At 35.0% G+C, this 23,267-nt stretch overlaps 1 protein-coding gene across 4 annotated transcripts in view; it reads left to right on the top strand.

Moving 5' to 3' along the window:
• Positions 1-23,267, top strand: part of TBC1D32 (TBC1 domain family member 32) — a 205,549-nt gene that overhangs the window by 127,409 nt on the left and 54,873 nt on the right. For all 4 annotated transcript variants that reach the window (XM_040474514.1, XM_040474515.1, XM_040474512.1 and 1 more), the window contains 3 exons: positions 2,577-2,699; positions 4,007-4,115; positions 4,814-4,907. In XM_040474514.1, coding sequence (XP_040330448.1) covers positions 2,577-2,699; positions 4,007-4,115; positions 4,814-4,907 — 326 coding nt within the window. The remainder of the gene's footprint in view (positions 1-2,576; positions 2,700-4,006; positions 4,116-4,813; positions 4,908-23,267) is intronic.

Here is a 23,267-nt window from a genome sequence, read left to right as displayed (position 1 = left end):
GGACCATTTCTCTTAATGGCATTCAAATGCTTTTCTGTTGTTATTCAAATGATACCAGTGCTTACAATGCTTTGTGTCTCTCCTTTTTCACTTAACATACCTTGGGGACAGTTCTTTAGCTAAACATACATAGCAGCTCTGTTCTAATACCTGCATAGTATATCACCATAAAATCTATTCCAAACATTTAAACATCATGTTTTTAATGAACACTTAAAATTTTTTATTTGCACTTATGACCACAACTCTGAAGTAAATGTTCTTAGGAGTATGGTTTTATGCTTATGTTTGAAAATATCTCCAAGATAAATCAAGAAATGTATAATTAGAAGGTTTCTTCTTGGGTGACCTCAAATGCCACCTTTCAGAGAAATTGTCCCTAACCACTCAATTACCATAGCCACCTGGTATTGCCTTCACATTATCCTTTTTATATACTTTTTTATCATAGAATTTTTAAAACTTTAGAAAGCAGAATGAGCAATAGTATAATGAGAGTTCCGTGTACCCATTACTCATCTTTACCAGTTATCAGTTATTTTCCAATCTGGTTTTATTTCTCTCCCATTCCCATACATATTTTTTTCTTCAGTATCGTATTTTTTTTAAATGTCTGTTTATTTTTGAGACAGAACACAAGCATGGGAGGAGCAGAGAGAGAGAGGGAGACACAGAATCCGAAGCAGGCTCCAGGCTTTGAGCTGTCAGCACAGAGCCTGATGTGAGGCTGGAACCCACGAACTGTGAGATAAGACCTGAGCGGAAGTTGGCCACTTAACCGACTGAGCCAACCAGGCGCCCCTTTCTTCAGTACTTAAATTTTTTTTTTTAATGTGTATATGTTTTTAAGAGACAGAGGGGTGTTGCATCCACGCGACTCCTGAAACATAATGCTACGGGCACCAGTGACAGTCGCAACAAAGTTTATTACAATGAGAGGCAAGGCCAACCGATCGGGACCAACACTCTTGATAAGTGTGGCCCCGAACAGCCAGGGTACAGAGTTTTTAAAGCCGATCACATCGTTTTATCGTTATCTGGGAACAGAACAGAGAAACAGTTCCCAGGTGAGTTAGAAACAGTTATCAAATGAGGTGATTATTTTAGAATTTCTGCTGCTAAGTTGCAACCAGTGGATCTCCTTGACCTTGTCTCTGATGCTCTTTTTTTGAGCTTTTGTTTCCTTCATTGGTAAAGCCTGATTCACAAGAGTATGAACTATGATTTACAAGAGGAAAAGCAAGGCTGTTATCTTTTGACCCTCAGTGTCAGAACAAAGTGGTTACCTTTCAAGCTAAGCGTTAGCCCTACACTACAATTTAACCCTTACAGGGGGACACAGAACAAACGGGAGAGGGGCAGAAAGAGAGGGAGACACAGAATCTGAAGTAGGCTCCAGACTCTGAACTGTCAACATAGAGCTCTACGCAGGGCTGGCACCCACAAACCATGAGATCATGACCTGAGCCAAAGGCAGATGCTTAACTGACTGGACTGAGCCACCCAGGTGCCCCTTTTCTTAAAGTACTTTAAAGCAAATTCCAGATATGTCATTTTACCTATGAACAATTCATTATGTATCTCTAACATATAAAGTCTGTTTATATATTAAAAAAAAAGCATTACTACTTTGTCACTGTTACATCTAACAAAATCAGCACCATTTCCCTGATCTCATCTAGTACCTAACCCATATTTTCCCATGAGACTACAAATGCACTTTATAGTTTTTGTCTGAATCACAATCAGAACAAAGTCTTCACATTTGCTTGATATTTTGCTTTTAATTTTTAAGTTACCTTGTCCCTTTTTTATATCCTTTTTTTCTGAAGAAATAATATATAATAATGTGTAGGATTCTCTAAATTCTGGATTTGGTTGCTGTTTCCTTCTTGTGGTCATCTTTTAACATTTCTCTGATTTTTGTATTTCCTGTAAACTGACAGTGTAATAATTGTTGGTTAGTTTCAGGTTCATTCAGTTTTCTCAGCAAGAATATTTCATAGATTGTGCAGTGTATGTCCTCTTGTGTCACAGTAGGAGCCACATGATTTCCACTTTAGCAGTGTTGAGAGACAAGTGGAAATCATTTGTATTTAGAGATAGATCAGTATGATATGGTGTTCTCAGCTTTATCTGAGAATTATAAAATTAGCCATTGACACTTCACCCTAATGAACATTTCCTGGTAGCAAAATGATTATGTCATTCCTTATGTAATTAGTTGCTGAATAAAAAGTGGTGACAATTTGTAGTTTTTATGGATTTACTAATGTTCCCTATCTACTTTTTTAATTAGTAGTTGAAAACTTACTATTCCTAGATTTAGATAATTTTAAAAAACTAGAATAGAAATTGTCTATGGTCTTTAAATAATATTCCAATGAGAAAAACCTTTGTAGTCGATTGCTAATCAAAATGATTACAAATGTTTTGAAGTAACTATGTGATCTTTCTTATAAAATTTGTATTCCCATGTGTAGATGTTACTTTGAGATACATACCTACCAAAAGTAGTTTCTAAACTTATAAGATCTATTTTATAAAATCTGCTTTTATTGTTCCTTTTTATATAGGTTATTAGGTGTGGTATGCTGTGATCTAGACACTCTTCTCCTATTGGAAGCTCAGTATCAAGTATCTGAAGTGTTACTGAATGCTCAAGAAGAAAATATCTTAGAGAACTCTGAAAGCCACAGGTAAAAACAAACAACACTCCCTGCTCAAGCCCTGTTAAGACATATTAACAATAGTTTTCTTTACAGATGCTCTGTTAAAATGTAATTTTGTGTATATAGTTTAATGTTTTTCCATTGTCTGAATTCAATAGATTTAAATAAGAGTAAAAAGCAATTAAAACAGAAACATCACCATCAGAAAGATAGTGATAGATGTTCGTGGGGAAGTCTTGAATAGTACTGCTTTCTAAGTTGTTGTTTAGTTTAGGTTTTTTGTTTTTGTTTTTTTTAAGACTAACTTTATTAATGGTTCGATGAAGTTGTATCACCTTTAAATTCAGTGTGCATGTGTAAGATGACCCAATAAACAAAATGTTTGATTTCATGTCTTTTGTAGAGTTACTCTTTACTCCATTCTCTGAATTATGTTAGTTCATAGTCATAAATTCTGGTTATTGCAAAATGAGGTTATGGTAATATTTTGATGATCTTTTTCTATTATATTTGTCATTACCTCAATTTGGCTGAATTTATTGAATACATATTCAATAGCTGGTATTTTCTGTTTATTTATTTATTTATTTAAATTTATTTTGAGAGAGAGAGAGTGTGAGAGAGAATGCAGGAGGGATGGAGAGAGAAGGTGAGCGTGGGAATCCCAAGGAGGCTCCGCACTGTCAGCAGTGTCCAATGTGGGGCTCAAACTCACAAACTATGAGATCATGACCTGAACCAAGACCCAGAGACGACCACTTAGCTGACTGAGCCGCCCAGGTGCCCCTCATGTCTGTGATTTAAAAAAAAAAAAAAAAAAATGTGCTTCCATTCTAGCTGGGTTTTGGAAAATTATAGAAGACCAGGCACATTACTGGATTCTCTAGATTTGGTAGAAAAGGATGATATTAACAGCTGCAGGAAGTGTGGAATCTGCTCAAAAGCAACATTTAGATTTTGAGTTTAAGGCACTGGGTTCTAGTAAGGGAACCCTAATTAAAATGTGATAGAATCATGGAAATAATGTAGACCTTAATTCCATTTCTTTAAATGCAGTAACATTTGACAAGAAAATATTTTATTAATAACATTTATTTCATTGTATCAGTTATATCTCCACCAATTCTTTGCTTTATGACAAAGCTATAAGATAAAGTGAATTTAAGCTCTTTTTAAGCACTAATTGTTAATAATCCATTTTCCAGACTTTTCTATAGAAAATTTTCTTTTTACATTCCACTGATTTGATATTAGAATTAAATCATATTTGATTAAGAAAACGAAATTGGTAAAAAAAAAAAACCAGAAAACAAAATTGGTATTTTTTTTTTCAGGGATTTTATAATTGATGGCTTATCTGTAGAGAGAAATCATGTTCTTGTTAGAATAAATTTGATTGGTGGGCCTATGGAACGAATTCTGCCTCCAAGGGTACTACAGAAGGTGAGTGGGATAAAGAGGAATTTTGATTACTAGAAAAACTTTAGGATACAAATAAACACTTTGAAATGAAACCAATATTCATGACAAGGGGTGGTCGTTAGAGCTAGTTTGTGTTGTTTCATTAAAAGTTGTCATTTTCCTGTGTCTATGACATTATATTCAGTGTCTTTTTCATGATACCTAATTTTTATTAGATGAATATGTGTTTGGTACTTAATTAGCAATATTGAGTACCTCTCCTTCCATCAGTATTCATAGACTTTGGCTTTCTCTTGAAGGTTTTGTTTGTTTGTTTAAGTATGTTTTTGTTTTGTCAATCTAGGAAAAAGAGAAATGATTGACAACACAAGATAGAGTTTTGTTTTTTGTGTTTGTTTCCGATTTCAGTATAGGAAATACAGGTTTCTTTTGAAGACTGTAATTTTCCTTTCATGGAAAAAAATATACTAAAGCCAACATTATCGGCCCTGGTTGCTAGAACAAGTTACCATATGTTTGTCTTTAGTGCTTGTGTAAATGTCATTTCTACTACATTTAATTTTAGTTAATATCCTTCAGAGAATAGAGTTGTAATTAGCAAACACCTTTTGATTAGTTAGGCTACAACTCTAGTATATATGAAACAAAAGCCAGTTTCAAAAAGCCTTAAGCTTCAGTATTTAATAATACTTCCTAAAGTTATCTGTCTTCTTGTTTAGGGTGATGATCCGTATCCTTGGCCAATGTTTTCATCATATCCTTTACCAAACTGCTACCTGTCAGAAGTTACAAAAAATGCTGATCTAAAACAAGGTACAATGTTTACAATCTAATATCACATTATTTTAGTGCTTTTGTGGTTATAATTTAAAAAAAGATAAAGTATTATTATAGGAGATTAATAACTGCTTTTCATTCAGCTTGTATATATGGATCCACTTATTCCTATTTCTTTGTAAATTTCTTACTAAATTATCAGTATGATACTGAATAATTCTTAACAGAATGTTTTTTTTTATTAAAAAAAGAGAATTAAGGTTTTTGATAAATTCTAGATACATAGAACTTTATTTAGCACAGCAATATTTTTTGGTATCTGTGTGCCATACATAAGTTCTGTGTCGTCAAGACTTGAAATATAAATATAATATAAATTATATAAATTTAATAACAGTTCAAGTATTTACCTTAGAGGAATTCATGAATTTTTAGAGAATACATTCAAGTAATTAGATAATTGTGTGGTATATAGTGTGATGGGAACTAAATAGACAAATGTGTAGCCTACTAGGATAACATAAATGCCAAATACCCTTCCAAAGAAAATTAGTGTTTAAAGCAAGATGTGAAATAGGTGTTTTGGGGGTAAAACAAGAAGTAGTTTAAAGGATGTGTAAGATTTGGCAAGAGAGGCCAGAGGACAACTGGTAAGCCAAATTGAAGCATAAGGTCAGTGTAGCTCAAGAGCTTATGGGGAGAGCAATGAAAATTCAGTTTTAGACTAGAGAATTCTAAGATGAGATATGAATACATATGATTAAACAATTAATTTGAGACGTTAAAGTTTATATCAGTGCTATCACCTTTAATACCATTAGAGTTGCGTTGGAAAAAAATAGCATTATGTATAAGATTAACATAAGATTTTGTGGAGTGATTGTTGAAAAAATGTTTCTGTGTGACACTTTTTTGCCTTTTGTTTTTCTCTGCATTTACTTGCTTTAAAACAATTAATAGAAGCCATCAATTGATATGCATTGTTTTGTCTCTATCCAATGTTTGAGATATACATTATATATCTCACAATTGGGTAGAGACAAAAATTTGTGTGTGTGTGTGTGTGTGTGTGTGTGTGTGTGTGTTTTCTATCTACTGGGAAGTTAGGGAAAGAGAAAGAACACGAGGGAGCTTTTTAAAGTTTTACTATTTGTCTTTATAATGCACTTTCAAAATTCCGCCTTTGTTTTCCTCTTTTTTGTGCTACATCATCTACTGCTTTCAGAGATGTGTGAGTGATATAAGTTATTTTTCAAGAAGAAACTCTTGAGAGAGTACCATTTTTGAACACTTTTCCCACTTTTTGAGTCCCATCTTTCAATGAACCCAAACCTTTCTCAGTCTGTTACTCTCATGCTTTCCTATTGTACTTTCAGTCTTTTCCATCACTTATTTGCCCCCTCATTTCTGTATTTCACATTTTTCTCAAGTGCTAATTATCAAGTGCTTCCCTAGGCATTGGAGATAAGATGATAGATCTACATGATCCATTCTTGGTGCCTCAACCCTTTTCCTGATTTTGTTCCTTGTTATGATAAAGCATTGTTATCTTTGCTAAATTTCGCTTAGAAACAAATATTAATTTTTGGAGCAACAAATTCAGTCATTATCAGTTTATTATGTGACTGTCATGTTTGATAATTTGGTTCTTCAAAATAGTTTGATTTAAAAAATATGCCTTATGGGGCACCTAGGTGGCTCAGTTGGTTGAGCATCCAACTCTTGGTGTCAGCTCAGGTCATGATCTCATGGTTCGTGGGTTCGAGCCTGGTGTTAGGCTCTGGGCTGACAGCACAGAGCTGCTTGGTATTCTGTCCCTCTCTCTCTCCTGCATGTGCGTGCTCTCCATCTCTCTCTCAAAATAAGTAAACTTAAAAAAAAAAAAAACCTAAATAAAATGTGCCTTATCTTTTTAAACAGAATGAGGCAGACAGAAATTTAAAAAAAAAAAAAAAAAAAAAAAAAGATTAAATGGACACTTCCCTGAAAAGATATATCATCAATTCCTAGGAATTGGTGCTCAGAGGAATAAAATTTTACTCCCTGCTCTTCTTTTGTGAGTGATTTAGAAAAGGGAGTCATGACAGAATCTGTGTCTAGCCTAGAAGATAACTGCAGATGGTTATTAACCTTAAGTGGGCCCATCATACTTCCAGGCAGTCATACATTGTGTCCCCAGGTCTATACTCTCCTGGATGACCATTTTAAAATCTTCTCTCTCCTCAAACCTTCCTCACCTCATCCTCATCCATCCTGTCAGATGATAATTTTGTTTTTAAGGTTACTGAGGAAATAGAAATAGAAAAAAGGTTCCATGTGCTCCTGATATACACCAACTCACTTAGCTGCATCTATATCAGTTTAGGTTTTCCATTACTATGAATAAACTGCCAGTTTGCTTATTACAAAGCATGTCTTCCCCATGTCTTGCACTACATTCCATCCTCTTCTCAAAGATACTGTTTCTAACAGGTCTCCCTTTTCCTTTATTGCTGTTGTTTTGGGTGTTGGGATGGCTCTCCAATGTAGATTTTTCATGAGCCAACAAGCATGCTGTTAATTCTGCCATATTTAAAATATCTTTTTTTGAACGCACTTTTCCATTTCTTTTTACTGCAGATTTCTTTGAAGGAGTTGTCTAATCTTGTTACTCCATTAACTCTTTTCATTCTCTCTTGAACCCACTTGAACTCAAAGCTAACCAGGCTTTAACCCCTACCATTCCACCATGATTAAATCTACTGCATAGATCAGTCTGCATCCTACTAGACCTAGCATTATTACTCAACATATTCGCTCCCTCCCTTTCTTTTGAAACTCTTTCTTTACTTGGCTTCTAGAAAATACCTGATTGGATTTTCCTCCCATGTTTCTGGCAAATTCTTTTGTCTCTCTTTTTTTTTTTTTTTTTCATCTTTCACTTCTCTCTAACCTCTAAATTTAGGAGTGCCCCAGGGCTCAGTTCTTACTTGCCTATTTTTCTAGCTATACTTACTCCTGGTAAGATCTCATCTCATGAATAAAATACTGTCCAGTATGCTGATGGCTATCAGATTTATATCTTTAACCCCTATCTCTGCCCTGTGAACTCTGCATTCATATGTAACTGCCTACTAGACACCTCTACTGGGAAGGTTAATAATCACATCAAACCTAACAAGTCTGAGATAAACTTCTGATACTCCCTCAAAGTCTGTTCCTTTGGTTTTCTTACTCATTTCAGAAATGGCAACTTTGTGCTTCTAATTCTGTAGGCAGTAAATCTGAAGGCATTCTTTGACTTCTTTTTGTCTTCATACCCACATCTAATCTGTCAGCAAATGGTCTTGACTCTGGGTATCTGAAATCACTTTCACTCATGCACTACAACCCTCATTTCTCACCTGTCTTGTTGCGGTAACCTGCTAAGTATTCAATGTGTTCTCAATACAGTGGCCAGAATACTGCTATTGAAATGTGGATTGCATTACATTACTCCTCTAACTGAAACCCTGTCAGTGCTCTGTCTTAGTGTTGTACCATTTTAAATCTCTTTACTTAATTCTGTATTTCCCTACCATAATGGACGATAGCTTCTATGGTCTTTCTGTTTATCCCTAAGACACAAGTGTTTGACTAAGACATTATTCATTATTAATGGCAATAACTAATACCTCCTCCTAGTAATAGTGATCCTGGTTTTTGTTAAGCAGGAGCAAATGAGGTAGGCACCAGTGGATAGCCTAGGATATACATCACAGGGATATCTCTGTGCACTCAATGAGAAAAATGGAGCCAAGTGCATTTCTGACAGGTATAAAGCTAAATTGAAAGTAATGTTTCTGGTCAAATACAGTTCAATAAATTAAACATTGTACAATTTTAAATATGTTTAAACTTATAACACTTCAAGACAGCTATTTTGCAGGCAAGAGTTCTTATACTTCTCATTTTGCTTTTTTGATTTGAAAGTAATGATTTATTTATTCTGATATGTGTTGTTTTAGTTGTCATTAACACTGCAAAATTTTGGGATAGCATTTCATTGTTGTGGGGGAAAAAATCACTTCGGTTGTGTGCACATGGTGACATCCTCTCATTTGTCTCCCAGCTTCTAGATTTATCCTCCTTGCTACAGTTAGCATCTCCTCATCTGTTAAATTGCTTCTTGTTAGCTCATTGGCATTAGTGTTAGCTCTTAGATAATTTATCTTCATCTGTAAATAAGAATCTTTAGACATCATCTGGTTCAGTTATTTTTCATCGTGCATGTTTTTAGGGTCATAATACTAAAATGTAGAAGACCTTTAAAAGCTAGTGATTAATATTATCTATGTGTATATATATATATATACATATGTACATTACATATATATAAGCATGCACATGATATATGTACACATATGTGCATGTGTGTGTATACCACATATATGTAAACATATATAAATAATACACAAAAGAATTCTCTTCCATGTAGTAGAAATAACTTGGAATATCATCACTCTGTCACCTGAGAGTTTAGACAAATAGGAAGAAGTTTGTTAGTGTAGCTACTTACTATTACCTGTGCAGAAGAATAAAAAAAGGAGAGGGTTGGAGTTAAGATGGCTGAGAAGTAGGGGGACTCTGGGCTTTCCTCATCCCTCTGCGGAGGACTGACCAGTGGGAAAGAGCAGCCAAAACACAACAGCAGAGTGTACACAGCATACACCAGAAATACTTCCTGAAGTGCCAGGCACTGGGCAGTGTATGACCCCTTTTTAATATAGCAGCACTCCCGGGTCCAGGAAACACACCAAGCTTTTAAAACATACAAACAACAGAAACTTAGCCAAAATGACAAGATAGAGGAACTCTCCCCAAAAGAAGGTTTAAGAAGGAATCAAAGCTAGGGACTTGGCTCAAAACAGATATAAGCAATATATCTGAACAAGAATTTAGAACAACATTCATAAGAGTAATAGCTGGGCTTGAAAAAAATATAGAAGACACGAGGGAAACCCTTGCTGCAGAGATCAAAGACCTAAAAACTAGTCAGGCTGAAATAAACAGTGCTATAACTGAGATGCAGTACTGACTGGATACAGTGACAATAAGGATTTAAAAAGCAGAGGAGAGAATAGGTGATGTAGAAAATAAAATTATGGAAAATAATGAAGCTGAAAAAAAGGGAGATATATTTATTAGATCAGGGGAAACTTGGAGAACTTAGTGATTCCATAAAACAAAACAATATTCATATCATAGGAGCCCCATAAGAAGAAGAGTGGGGAAAAAGGGGCAGAAGGTTTATTTGAACAATTTATAGCTGAGAACTTCCCTAATCTGGGGAAGGAAACAAGCATTCAAGTCCAAGAGACACAGAGAACGCTCCTCAAACAACAAAAACAGCTCAGCACCATGACATATCAGAGTGAAACTTACAAAATACAAAGATAAAGAAAGAATCCTGAAAGAAGCTAAAGACAAAAGGTACTTAACCTAAGGATAGATACATAATGTTAGCAGAAGACCAGTCCACCGAAATTTGGCAGGCCAGAAGGGAGCGGCAGGAAACATTTAATATGTTGAATGGGAAAAATGTGTAGCCAAGAATTCTTTATCCAGCAAAGCTGTCATTCAGAATAGGAGAGAGAAAGAGTTTCCCAGACAAACAAAAACTAAAGGAATTTGTGACCACTAAACTGGCCCTTACAAGAAATTTTAAGGGGGACACTCTGAGTGCAGGAAAAAAAAAAAAAAGAGCAAAGCAACTAAGGCTACAAAGGAACCGAGAACACCACCAGAGACACCAGCTCTACAGGTAACACAATGGTACTAAATCCGTATCTCAATAATCACTCTGAATATAAATGGACTAACTGCTCTAATAAAAAGACATAGGATATCAGAATAGATAAAACGAGATCCATCTATATGCTATGCACAAAAGACTCATTTAGACCCAAAGACACCTGCATTGAAAGTGAGGGGATGGAGAACCATCAGTCATGCTAAAGGATGTCAAAAGATAACCGGAGTAGCCATACTTATATCACTAATTAGATTTTAAAATAAAGACTGTAACAAGAAATGAATGAAGAAGAGCATTATATAATAATTAAGGGGTCCATCCATCAAGATTTAACAATTGTATATATTTGTGCTCCCAACTTGATGGTATCCAAATATATAAATCAATTAGTCACAAACATAAAGAAACTCATATAATAGTAGGCGGCTTCAGCACCCCACTTACAGCAATGGACAGATCATCTAAGCAGAAAATCAACAAGGAAACAATAGGTTTGAATGACACACTGGATTGGTCGGACTTAACAGATATATTTAGCACATTTCATCCTGAAGTAGCAGAATACACATTCTTGAGTGTACATAGAACATCCTCCAGAATAGATCATATACTGGGTCACAAATCAGCCCTCAACAGGTATAAGAAAATGGAGATCATACCTTTCATATTTTCAGATCATAACAGTATGAAACTTGAAATCAACCACATGAAAAAATTTGCAAAGTCCTCAAATACATGGAGATTAAAGAACATACTACTAAAGAATGAACAGGTCAACCAGGAAATTAAAGAAGTTTAAAAAAATGGAAGCAAATGAAAACATGACAGTCCAAACCCTTTGGGATGTAGCAAAGGCAGTCATAAGTGGAAAGTACATTGCAATTCAGGCCTATCTCAAGAAGGAAGAAAGGTCCCAAATACACAAGCTAACCTTACATCTAAAGGAGCTAGAAAAAGAGAAGCAAATGAAGCCCAAAGTCAGCAGAAGAAGGGAAATTCTAAAGATTAGAGCAGAAATAAACAATATACAAACAAAAACCAGAACATATCAATGAAGCTAAAAGCTGGTTTTTTGAAGGAATAAACAAAATTGGTAAACCCCTAGCCAGACTTATCAAAAAGAAAAGAGAGATGACCTAAATATATAAAATCATGAATGAAAGAGATTACAACCAATACCACAGAAATACAATTATTAGAGAATACTATGAAAAATTATATGCCAATAAAATGGACCAATTCCTAGACACCAACACTCTCAAAACTCAAACAAGAAGAAATACAAAATTTGAACAGGCCCATAACTAGCAAAGGAATTGATTCAGTTATCAAAAATCTCCCAACACAGAAGAGTCCTGGGCCAGATGGCTCTCCAGGGGAAATCTACCAGATATTTAATAGAAGATATATAATACCTATTCTTCTCAAGCTGTTCCAAAAAATAGAAATGGAAGGAAAGCTTCCAGGCTCATTCTGTGAAGCCAGCATTACCTTGATACCAAAGCCAGAGAAAAACCCCACCAGAAAGGAGAATTTATAGTCCAATATCCCTGATGAACTTGGATGAAAAAATTCTCAACAAGATACTAACAAATCAAATCCAACAGTACATTAAAACAATTCACCGTGATCAACTGGGATTTACTCCTGGCTGCAGGGCTGGTTCAATATTTGCAAATCAATCAACGTGATACACAACATTAATAAAAAAGGATAAAAGAACCATATGACCCTCTTAATAGATGCAGAAAAAGCATTTGACAAAATACAGCATCATTTCTTGATAAAAACCCTCATGAAGGTAGGGAGAGAAGGAACATACCTCAACATCATAAAGGCCATATACAGGAGACCCACAGCTGATATCCTCCTCAATGGGAGCTTTCCCCTAAGGTCAGGAATGTGACAGAGATGTCCACTCTCACTCTGTTGTTTAATATAGTACTGGAAGTCCTAGTCAATTGGCAAGAAAGAAGACTTTCAGTCTTTCCAGTTGACAGGATACTCTGCATGGGAAACCCAAAAGACTCTACAAAAAACTGCTAGAACTGATACATGAATTGGCAAAGTTGCAGGATATAAAATCAACGTACAGAAATCAGTTGCATTTCTGTACACCAAAGATGAAGCAGCAGAAAGTGAAATCAAGGAATTGATCCCATTTATAATTGTACCCCAAACTCTAAGATATCTAGGAATAAACCTAATCAAAGAGGTAAAAGATTTGTATAGGAAACTATAGAAAGCGTATGAAAAAAACTGAAGAAAATATAAAGAAATGGAGAAACAGCCCATGCTCACGGATTGGAAGAATAAATATTGTTAAAATATCTATACATCCAAAGCAGTCTATACATTCAGTGCAATTCCTATCAAAATAACACCAGCATTCTTCCCAGAGCTAAGACAAACAATTCTAAAATTTGTATGGAACTACAAAAGACTCCAAATAGCCAAAGTAATGTTGAAAAAGAAAACCAAAGTTGGAGGCATCACAATTCTTAACTGGAAGCTGTATTACAAAGCTGCAATCATTAAGAAAAAAAAACAAAAACAAAAAACAAAGCTGCAATCAAGACAGTGCACAGAAACAGACATGTAAGGCAATGGAACAGAAGAGCACTCAGAAATGGACCCACAAATGTATGGCCAACTAATCTTTGACAAAGTAGGAAAGAGTATCCAATGGAAAAAAGACAGTCTCTTCAGCAAATGGTGCTGGGAAAACTGGACAGCGACGTAGAGAAGAATGAAACAGGACCACTTTCTTATACCATACACAAAAATAAATTCAAAGTGGATGAAAGACCTAAATTGAGTCAGGAAACTACCAGAATCCTACAGAAGAATACAGGCAGCAACCTCTTTGACCTAGGTTGCAGCAACTTCTTACTAGACCTGTCTCTGGAGGCAAGGGAAACAAAAGCAAAACGAACTATTGGGACCTCATCAAGATAAGAAGCTTCTGCACAACAGATGAAACAACAAAACTAAAAGGCAATCCATGGAATGGGAAAAGATAAAATGATATATCGGATAAAGGATTAGTAATTCAAAACCTATAAAGACCTTATCAAACTCAATACCTGAAAAACAAATAATCCAATGAAGAAATTGGCAGAAGACATGAATAGACATGTTTCCTAAGAAAACATCCAGATGGCTAACAGACACATGAAAAGATGCTCAACATCACTTATCATCAGAGAAATACACATCAGAAACACAATGAGATACCACCTCACACCTGTCCGAATAAAATGAACAACCCAGGAAACAATAGATGTTATCAAGGATGTGAAGAAGGGGAATACTTTAGCACTATTGGTGGGAATGCAAACTGGTGCAACCATTCTGGAGAACAGTGTGGAGGTTCCTCAAAAAAATTAATACTAGAACTATCCTATCACCCAACAATTGTAGGTATTTAGCGAAAGGATACAAAAATGTGATTCAAAGGGCACATGCATCCCAATGTTTATCATAACACTATCAACAATAGTTGAAATATGGAAAGAACCCAAATGTCCATCGACTGATGAATGGATAAAGATGTGTGTCCACACACACAATGGAATATTACTTGGTGATCAAGAAGAATGAAATCTTGCCATTCACAACAATGTGGATGGAACTAGAGTGTATTATGCTAAGCGAAATAAGTCAGAGAAAGACAAACATGATTTCATTCATATGTGAAATTTGGGAAACAACAGATGAACATAGGGAAAGGGAAGGAAAAATAAGAAAACAGAGAGGGAGGCAAACCTTAAGAGACTCTTAAATACAGAGAAAAAATACTGAGTGTTTCCGGAGGGGAGGTAGGTGGGGATGGGCTAAATGTGTGATGGGTGTTAAGGAGAGCACTTGTTGTGGTGAGTACTGGGTGTTAAGTAAGTGATGAATCACTGGGTTCTACTCTTGAAACTGGTACTACACTCTGTGTTAACTAACTTGAATTCAAATTAAAAAATAATAAATGAAAAAAAAAAAGTGCGGGGAGTGGGAGAAAGGAGAGTTGTATTATGGATAAAAGCCAGTACTGGTTAGTGTATCAAGAGACTGGAGATTGACTCATAATGTTCTTTCCATGTGGAACAGATCATAAGATAAAACAGATTGTTTTTTAAGCTAAACTTAGACTTCCTACAAGTTATTGTTATACCCCTAGGTGGCTAGTCTTCTCTACTACATTCCATTTTGGTGTGTTCAGGATGGGACTTCTTTCTCTAAAGAAAAGTGAAATTCAGTACGCTCATACTGAGAAATAGAAATGGCTTGAGGGATTGGATAAAATATTCTGGTTATCGGAAGCATTAGACATCTGAATGTGAGGACTTTGCTGTTCTTCCCTTTCTAGCATCCTGTATTCATTTTTAAATTACTTTTATAATGTTTATTCAGGCTGAATTGTAAAATAATCAGCAGTCTAGGTTCTATCTGTATTCTGTATACCTACCGTGGAATGCCTGTCTTTATCAGGAAACCATTTGTATATATATTCACTCAGCTGGGGTTGGTGTCTTCAAAGTAGAGAGTAAGTTTTTTGTGTGTGTCATTGCTTATATGTTTCTAGTACTCCTGACAGGGCCAACACAGTGGTAGAAGCCAGCACTGATTTACAGGGCCACTGACATCATGGCCATGTGGCATTGATTGCTTCTCTTTGACCTTAGAAATTTGGTTGGCTACTCACTGAAAGCCTCAAATATTAGTAACTCCTAATTTAAGTGAACTTCTGAGTGGTCCCAGGAAGTCCTCTGTAGTCATTCTTACCCATATAATCCCTTCAGAGGCCCTTCCTTAAAACAAAACAACCCATCTCGCGGTCCGTGAGTTCGAGCCCCGCGTCAGGCTCTGGGCTGATGGCTCAGAGCCTGGAGCCTGTTTCCGATTCTGTGTTTCCCTCTCTCTCTGCCCCTCCCCCGTTCATGCTCTGTCTCTCTCTGTCCCAAAAATAAATAAACGTTGAAAAAAAAAAATAAAAAAAAAACAACAACAAAACAACCCAAAATACGAAGTTAACTTCCTTTGAGCTTTCTAAGTACACAGAGTATCAACTAATGTGAGCCAGCTGTATAAACAAATGTGTCACTTTCCCATTGTTTTCCTTTCCATTGCTCTTTCAGTCATCTCATGGCCTTTCTCTCTATAGTAATTATCCTACATACTCTACATAAGCATGCGGGTCTTGTTTTGTTTTGTTAAAAACAGCTTTCAGAATGTAATTAACATGCTATACAATTCATCCATTGAAAGTGTATAGTTCAGTAGTTTTTAGTATATTAGTAGATATGTACAACCATCACCACAAACAACTTTAGAACGTTTTTACCACCTGAAGAAGAAACCCAGTACCCGTCTTCCCCCACTTCCCTCTCTCAGCCCTAAACAACCACTAATGTCCTTTATGTCTCTAGAGATTTCTTAATTTGTGCTTTTCATATGAATGGAAGAGTGTGGTATGCAGTATTTTGTGACTGACTTCTTCCCTTAGCATAATGTCTCCACAGTTCATCTAGAAGGTTCTTTCATGTTGTAGTATGGATAAGTACTCTGTTCCTTTTTATGATTAATACTCCATTATGTGGATATACCACAATTTGTTTATATATTTATCTGGTGATAGACACTTGGATTGTTTCTACCTTTTAAAAATCTGTTTAAATTTTTTTAATTTTTACTTTTTTTTAGAGAGCATGTGCAAGTGGTGGGGAGGGGCAAGAGGGAGAGTGAGAGAGAGAGAGAGAGAGAATGAATCCCAAGCAGGCTCCCCACTCAGCATGGAGTCCAACTCGGGGCTCAATTCCATGACCCTGGGTTCATAACTTGAACTGAAATCACGTGATGCTCAACCTACTGAACCACCCAGGCATCCTGTTTCCACCTTTTGGCTATTATAAATAATGCTGCTGTAAACATTCACATACAAGTTTCTGCATGAACATATATATTTTTTCTCTAGAATATATACCTAGAAATTGAATTGCTGAGTTTTATGGTAATTCTGTGTTTAATAGTTTGAGGAACCTTCACTGTTTTCTAAAGCAGCTTTGCCATTTTACCTTTTCATCAACAGTGTTATGAGAGTTCTCATCTCTCTACATCATCATCATCATATGTTGTGATCTGGCCATCCAGTAGGATGTGAAGTGCTATTTCATTGTGGTTTTGATTTGCATTCCCCTGAAGACTGATATTCCTGGGAGAAATGACTATTCACATCCTTTGCCTATTTTTTAATTATTTATCTTTTTATTACTGAGTTGTAAAGGTTCTTTATATATTCTAGATATAAATTCCTTATCAGATAAGTGGTTTGGGAACTTCTTTCACATCTTAGACTACGTCAAGTTTATGCCTCTAGCCTTTGCTGTTGATGTTCCCTTTTCCTGGAGTACTGACTCCTCCTCTCACACAGTTCCTTCTAAACTTTTTATGCTTAGTCTGGATGTTACTTCTTCAGAGAAGTTATCTCCACCTTATCTAAAATATACTTCTTCCCTTAAATCTCTCTGCCTCCCAGTGGATTTCTCTTACCACACTATACCTTACTTTGAGCTATGTATTTTGTTCACTGCTCCCTACAGTGTAATTTCTATGAGACAAAAATGCTGTCTGCCTTAGGTGGTAGACAATAATAAACGTATATTTAATGAATGGATGAATTAACATTGAATTTTTTCTCCTTTTATTTTTTCCATCATCAGACTCTATCTTCCAAATCTTTGTCAGTGGACATTGGGAATTCCTTTCAGGCTAATCTGAAGTAAATTTAGAAATTTTTCTCATACCTAGAATAATCTCTGATGGGACTTATTTTTTAGAGCATCAACAGCTTTGCAGTTAGAAAGTACTTTGAGCTAGACTTCTGTATATATCATTCATGAGGTAGACACCTTTATTATAGTTGTTTTATCATTTACAAAGTAGTAGTTTATGATTTTATAGCACATAAAAGCTATATATATTGTTGGCATTCATTTCATTTTTTTCCAAAATTGAAAAAAATAACCAAAAAAATACACAGCCTTTATTCTGTGATTACTTCAAATTTAATCTCTTTGTAGCTTCAATAGCTTAACTTTACTGCTTCCTCTGCTGCATTTTTTACTTATCTGATAGGAAATTGATTTTCTGCCTGGCACAACATTCTCTTTCAGATACTATATAAAAGAGTAAGTTTCATGGTGATAATCATTCCCTTTAATGGAATACATCACATAATGTTAAAATCTTTATGGTCTGATTGTTCAGATATTTTTAGATGGCATTATTCATATATGAGAAAACCGATTATTTTAAATAATATGTGAGATATAATCTCTTTCTAATATCTTCCCCCACCCCAACATGAAGTAGTTTTTCCTTCTTCAATTAATGAGGAAAGAAGGGAGGATATCATACAAAATTGAAGTGAATTCCAGTTAGAACTTGCTTTTCAGTTTGTAAATTTTCAGCTCTGAATGAATTCAGTATAAAATATATGTTGATCATTAGGTTCTATGTATTCATCAAATGTCTGTGAGGACTATATTCTGTTCTTAAGTGAGAAACATGAATCTAAGCCACTGTATTAAATGTATATTATTTGCATAGGTTGGGTACTTTATAAAAGCATAAATGAAAATGCAAACCATTGGCAGTGTATTACTAATATGTTGGGGAATTGAAAGGCTTTTTGATGGGTATTATGTATAAATTTATCTTGAACATTTTATAATTGCAGACTACTGCTTATAAAATAATTATTGTAGTGTATTTTCTTCAATATAAAGAAACAAATGTTAATAAAGCTTCTGAATTAGAGGTGTTAACTGAAGAACAAGGGTACCATATTCTCTGTTTCTGGAGCTAGACATTGTGCAGTAAATGAATAATAAAGTTCGTGGGTTTTGTAGTTTCATTCTTATGATGCCAGCATATTTTATCCTAGCTCTCAAGACATGCTCGTATTTTAGATCATTCACATTAAAAGACATTGAAATTTACAAATTTACAAATACTGTAATTTGGTCGTTGGAACAATGTTCTTATTTTAACAAGATGGTTTTCATTAATCTTTATTGATTTTGTTAAATAAATTTTCATGTCCTTATTGAGTTTAATTCTTTATCCACTGATGCTTCTTTTTGCTGACACTTTGATTATTTCTGTCTTTTCAGACATTAAGTCCATGCCTGTGTCCCTGATTAATTGTTTTCATGTCTTTTTAAATTTACAAATGGGATAACAATCCATTATACAATCCTAATAGTATAGATCAAAACTGGAATACTACCTACATCGTATGTAGAAAAACACTTTTATGCAGTTTTTTTTCATGTTTATTTTTGGGAGAGAGGGAGAGACAGAGTGTGAGTGGGGTAGGAGTGGAGAGAAGGGGAGACACAGAATCTGAAGCAGCTCCAGGGTCTGAGCTGTCAGCACAGAGCCTGACTGCAAAGCTTGAAATCATGAACCACAAGATCATGGCCTGAACTGAGGTTGGATGCTCAACTGACTGAGCCACCCAGGCACCCCAGAAATAAGCTTTTTAAGAGAAAAAAAAAGAATGAGGTGAAATATAATGGCAACTATATTTTAATAAAAGAATGAAAATTACCTAATTAACAAGTTGAGTAGACCAGATTGTCTTCATTGCTAGTCTGATAAATTCAGTAAGATTTAGGATTACCATTCCTCCTCCAGTCAACTAAAAACATAACCCCATAGGAAAAATTGTGACAGTACTTTGAAAATATTATGATGCTACATGAAATATAATCCAGCATAATGATGGATATTGTTATGATATTAAATGCTTTTTGTATTATGTCTTGCACATACAGTCTATATTTTTTGTGATGAATTATCAACTATTAATTTAGGCCTATGTCAGGTCAGACATTTTCTTAGTCTTTTTTCTTACTCTTTCTAACCTGTAATTAAGATATATTTTCTGCAGATAAAGGTAAATAGTTTATTTGACATTCTGCTGAGGAGACTGGGAGTATGAGATTATGGTTTCCTTCCAATGCAGCAAATCTTGAGCTGCAGCTGTTGAGATACTTAGTTTAAAACTCAGAATAAATATTTTCTTTTGAATAATAAAACTTCTTATTTTCATGTACCTGTTACTTCATGTTTGAAACAAACATCTGTGGCAACCAGGGGAGACAGATCACCTGCTAGTTTAGGTACAGGTGATAAGGGAAAACTAAGTCCCCATTTTTTAAAAACATGACCCATTCCTTTTATGGTAAATGATTATCACATATTTAAAAAAAAAGAAAAGTGGTATGATAATTCCACAATGAGGAATAATCTGTATAAAATATGGATGTCATGTGTTAAAAACCCATTTAGTTCAAATAGAATAAAAATGTGTAATGAATTTAGATACTCCCAAATTTAGAGATATACAGAAAACTAATACAGAGAATTTAAGCATCTTTGTTCTCCAAGATGGCTCCAAAGTTTTCCCTTGTTTATTATAATAAGAGTAAACTGAAAGGACTATGTTAAACTACATGGAAGAAGATAAAGAGATGTGGAAAGCAAATATTACACAAATAAGGTTTAGGATAATACAAAGGTGACTATCTGAATTAAGCCTAGGAATCTATTGGTAGTTAGTTTATGAAATCTTCCATTTATTTTGTTTCTTTTGTACAATCTGTTAAAATAATCTGTATACAGTGGGCATTCACAATTACATCTAGGAAAGAATTACTAAAAGTTTCTGTGTAAATAGCAGGTTTTCTCTGTATTTATACTGAAATTATATTTTTCCTCCCTTTGAAACTGAGGTTCTTTTTATGTTGTCCATAATAGTCTTATAATCAATATAATATTTCTATATAATAATCCTTTGAGGAAAATGATATAATATCTTCAAGAATGAAAAGATTATGCTCACCATAACAAAGAATTTCAGAGTTCAGATATGGAATATTGTCAGCTGTGATTGGGGAACATTAAACTTGATTTTTTTTTTCTCTTTTCCTCGATGGTAGTAAGGAATTAGTTTAAAATAGATTTTTTAACTTTCTCTTCCAATTTTTCATTGTCTGTAAATCATAGTCTGAAGGAGCAAAGAGAAGAGCATAAACTCATTAGACACACCAAACCTTTCTTTGGAAATCAAAACAGTAGTTTATTATGGGAACTTCATAGCTAGATGTGTAATTAATGTACTGGAACTAAATTATGGTATTTTAATTTCTCTAAAAATAATATTGTAGGGTTATAAATATATAAAAACATTTTATATAAAAATGTGCATTAAGGGAATTTTATATTTAGTGTATAGAATATAAACCTGGATTCCTCATGGGGAAGTAGGATATTTTTTTTCTCATTTAACCCTAAGAAGTAAATATTCATTTCATTATAGGAGACTGGATTGTACCCAGAAAGGAGCCAGAATCTCATAAGAAGATGTAATGAGGATTTTAAAAATCTATATACTTGAAAACACTTTAATATTGTGATTAGGGTTCTTGCAAGTGAATCATTTTATACATGCCCATACATTTACTTTTTTTTTTAATGTTTATTTTTGAGAGAGACAGACAGACAGACAGACACTGGGTGTGAGTGGGAGAGGGGCAGAGAGAGACACACAGACTCCAAAGCAGGCCTTGAGCTGTCAGCATAGAGCCCAATGCGGGGCTTGCACTCAGAAACTGCCCAATTATGGCCTGAGCTGAAGTCAGGCACTTAACTAACTGAGCCACCTAGGCACCTCTATACATTCTCATATACTTAATTAAGGTTTATTAAGTTTTTTTTTTTCTGGTCAAGGTATCTTATTTTTCATAAAAATATAATTGTACAGTGCTCTTCAGAGAAAGAAAAATTCCCTCACTGCCCCCAAAGATCATGTAATTTTGTAATAATCTTCCTCTTTTTAAAAACTATGTAATTGATAATATGCACATGCTTTCTTATGAAATATTGAGTTCTAATACAGACTTTATATCAAATTAGGAACTATAATTGCTCATATTTTAGTGAAACTAATATGCTTAGAAGATTTTACTCACTGACACTTTCAATTATATCAACATTTACATACATGTATGTAAATGTACTCAATTTTTTTAATATACAACGAATGCATCTGTTTTTTTCTTTTGAGAGAGAGCGTGTGTGTGCGCGTGCGCGCATGCGCATACACGGGGGAGGGGCAGAGGGAGAGGAAAAGAGAGACTCTCAAGCAGGCCCATGCTCAGCACAGAGCCCAACACGGGGCTCTGTCCCACAGCTCTGGGATGATGATCTGAGCTGAAATCTAGAGTTGGCTGCTCAACTGCCTGAACCAACTAGGCACCCCAGAATGCATCCATTTTAAGAATAGTTTGAATTTTGACATACTTTTGCACACATAATCACCACCATAATCAAATATGTAACATTTTCATGACCCTGAAAAAGTTCCCTTTGTCCCTTGCAGTCATCTTCTCTCTACTCCCAGTCTCAGGCAACTACTGATTTTCCCCCCACTACTGTAGATTAGGATTTCTCATCCTTCAGCACTCTTAATATTTGGGGGTGGGTAACTGCTTGTTACCAGAGGGTGCAGTCCTATGCATTGTAGGATTTTTAGCAGCATCCCTGGTCTACCCACTAGATGCCAGTAGAACTGTCTCTGTATTCCCCACTGTACAATCAGTGACAATCAGAAATGTCTCTAAAGACTGCTGAAATACCTCCCTGAGAACAAAACATAGTCCATTTGAGAAGAGCTACCAAGGATTAGTTTTCCTATAACTAGTGGTTCATACAAATAGAATTATATAGGATACTTTTGCGCCTAATTTTTTTCAGCATAGTAGTTTTGAGATTCATCCAGTTTGTTACATGTACCATATGCTGTCTGTTTTTACTAAGTGGAATTCCAGTACTGATAAACTACAATTGGTTTAAATTGTAGCAAAGCTTTTGATTTTGTTCATATTTTCTTTAAATACTTAAAAATAGCTACTTTAAAATCTTTGCTAATCATATCACTTTAGTTCTTTCATCCATTAGTTGATTTAGCTACTGGTTTGAGCCACATTTTTCCCTTTTCTCATGTTAGTGATTTTTTTTTTTTATTGGATATGAGACGTTATTGATATCACACTGTTGAATGCGGGATTTTGGTTTTCTTTAAACATTTTTTGGAGTGCTGTCAAGTTACAGATCAGTTTGGTCTTTTCAAGGCTTTGATTTTTTTGATTAGGGTGAGTGTAGAATTGCCTTTATTGCTAACTTAATACTATTACTACCTGGTAGTTAAGGACTCTTCACCCTGGAACTTGGACATCTGGTAGCGACCATGTATGCTCTGGGAATTGTTCATTTTACAAGTTTCCAACTGTTTTTTGCCCAACTTTGTGGGGTTTCACTCTTCATTTGCAGAGCTGAGTATTTTGCAATCAGCTTGACAAAGATTTACACAGATCTCTCTAGTTTTTGGCTCTGCTCTTTTCAGTACTATAATCTATAAATTTTAGTCTCCTCAGTCTGTCTCTGCAATTTGACTTCTGTCTCTTCCACTTTGGAAGACCTCCATGGCATCCCCCTTGCTGCATAGTGATCTTGGAATTGCCTTCAAGAAGAAAGCCCAGGTGTAAAGCTGACCACATTTTGTT

Source organism: Herpailurus yagouaroundi, unplaced genomic scaffold (assembly GCF_014898765.1).
Source record: "Herpailurus yagouaroundi ecotype Mexico unplaced genomic scaffold, PumYag 139, whole genome shotgun sequence".
NCBI classification, from domain to species: Eukaryota; Metazoa; Chordata; class Mammalia; order Carnivora; family Felidae; genus Herpailurus; species Herpailurus yagouaroundi.
Note: the sequence above shows the minus strand (reverse complement) of the source record. Positions and strands in the feature narration are given on the sequence as shown.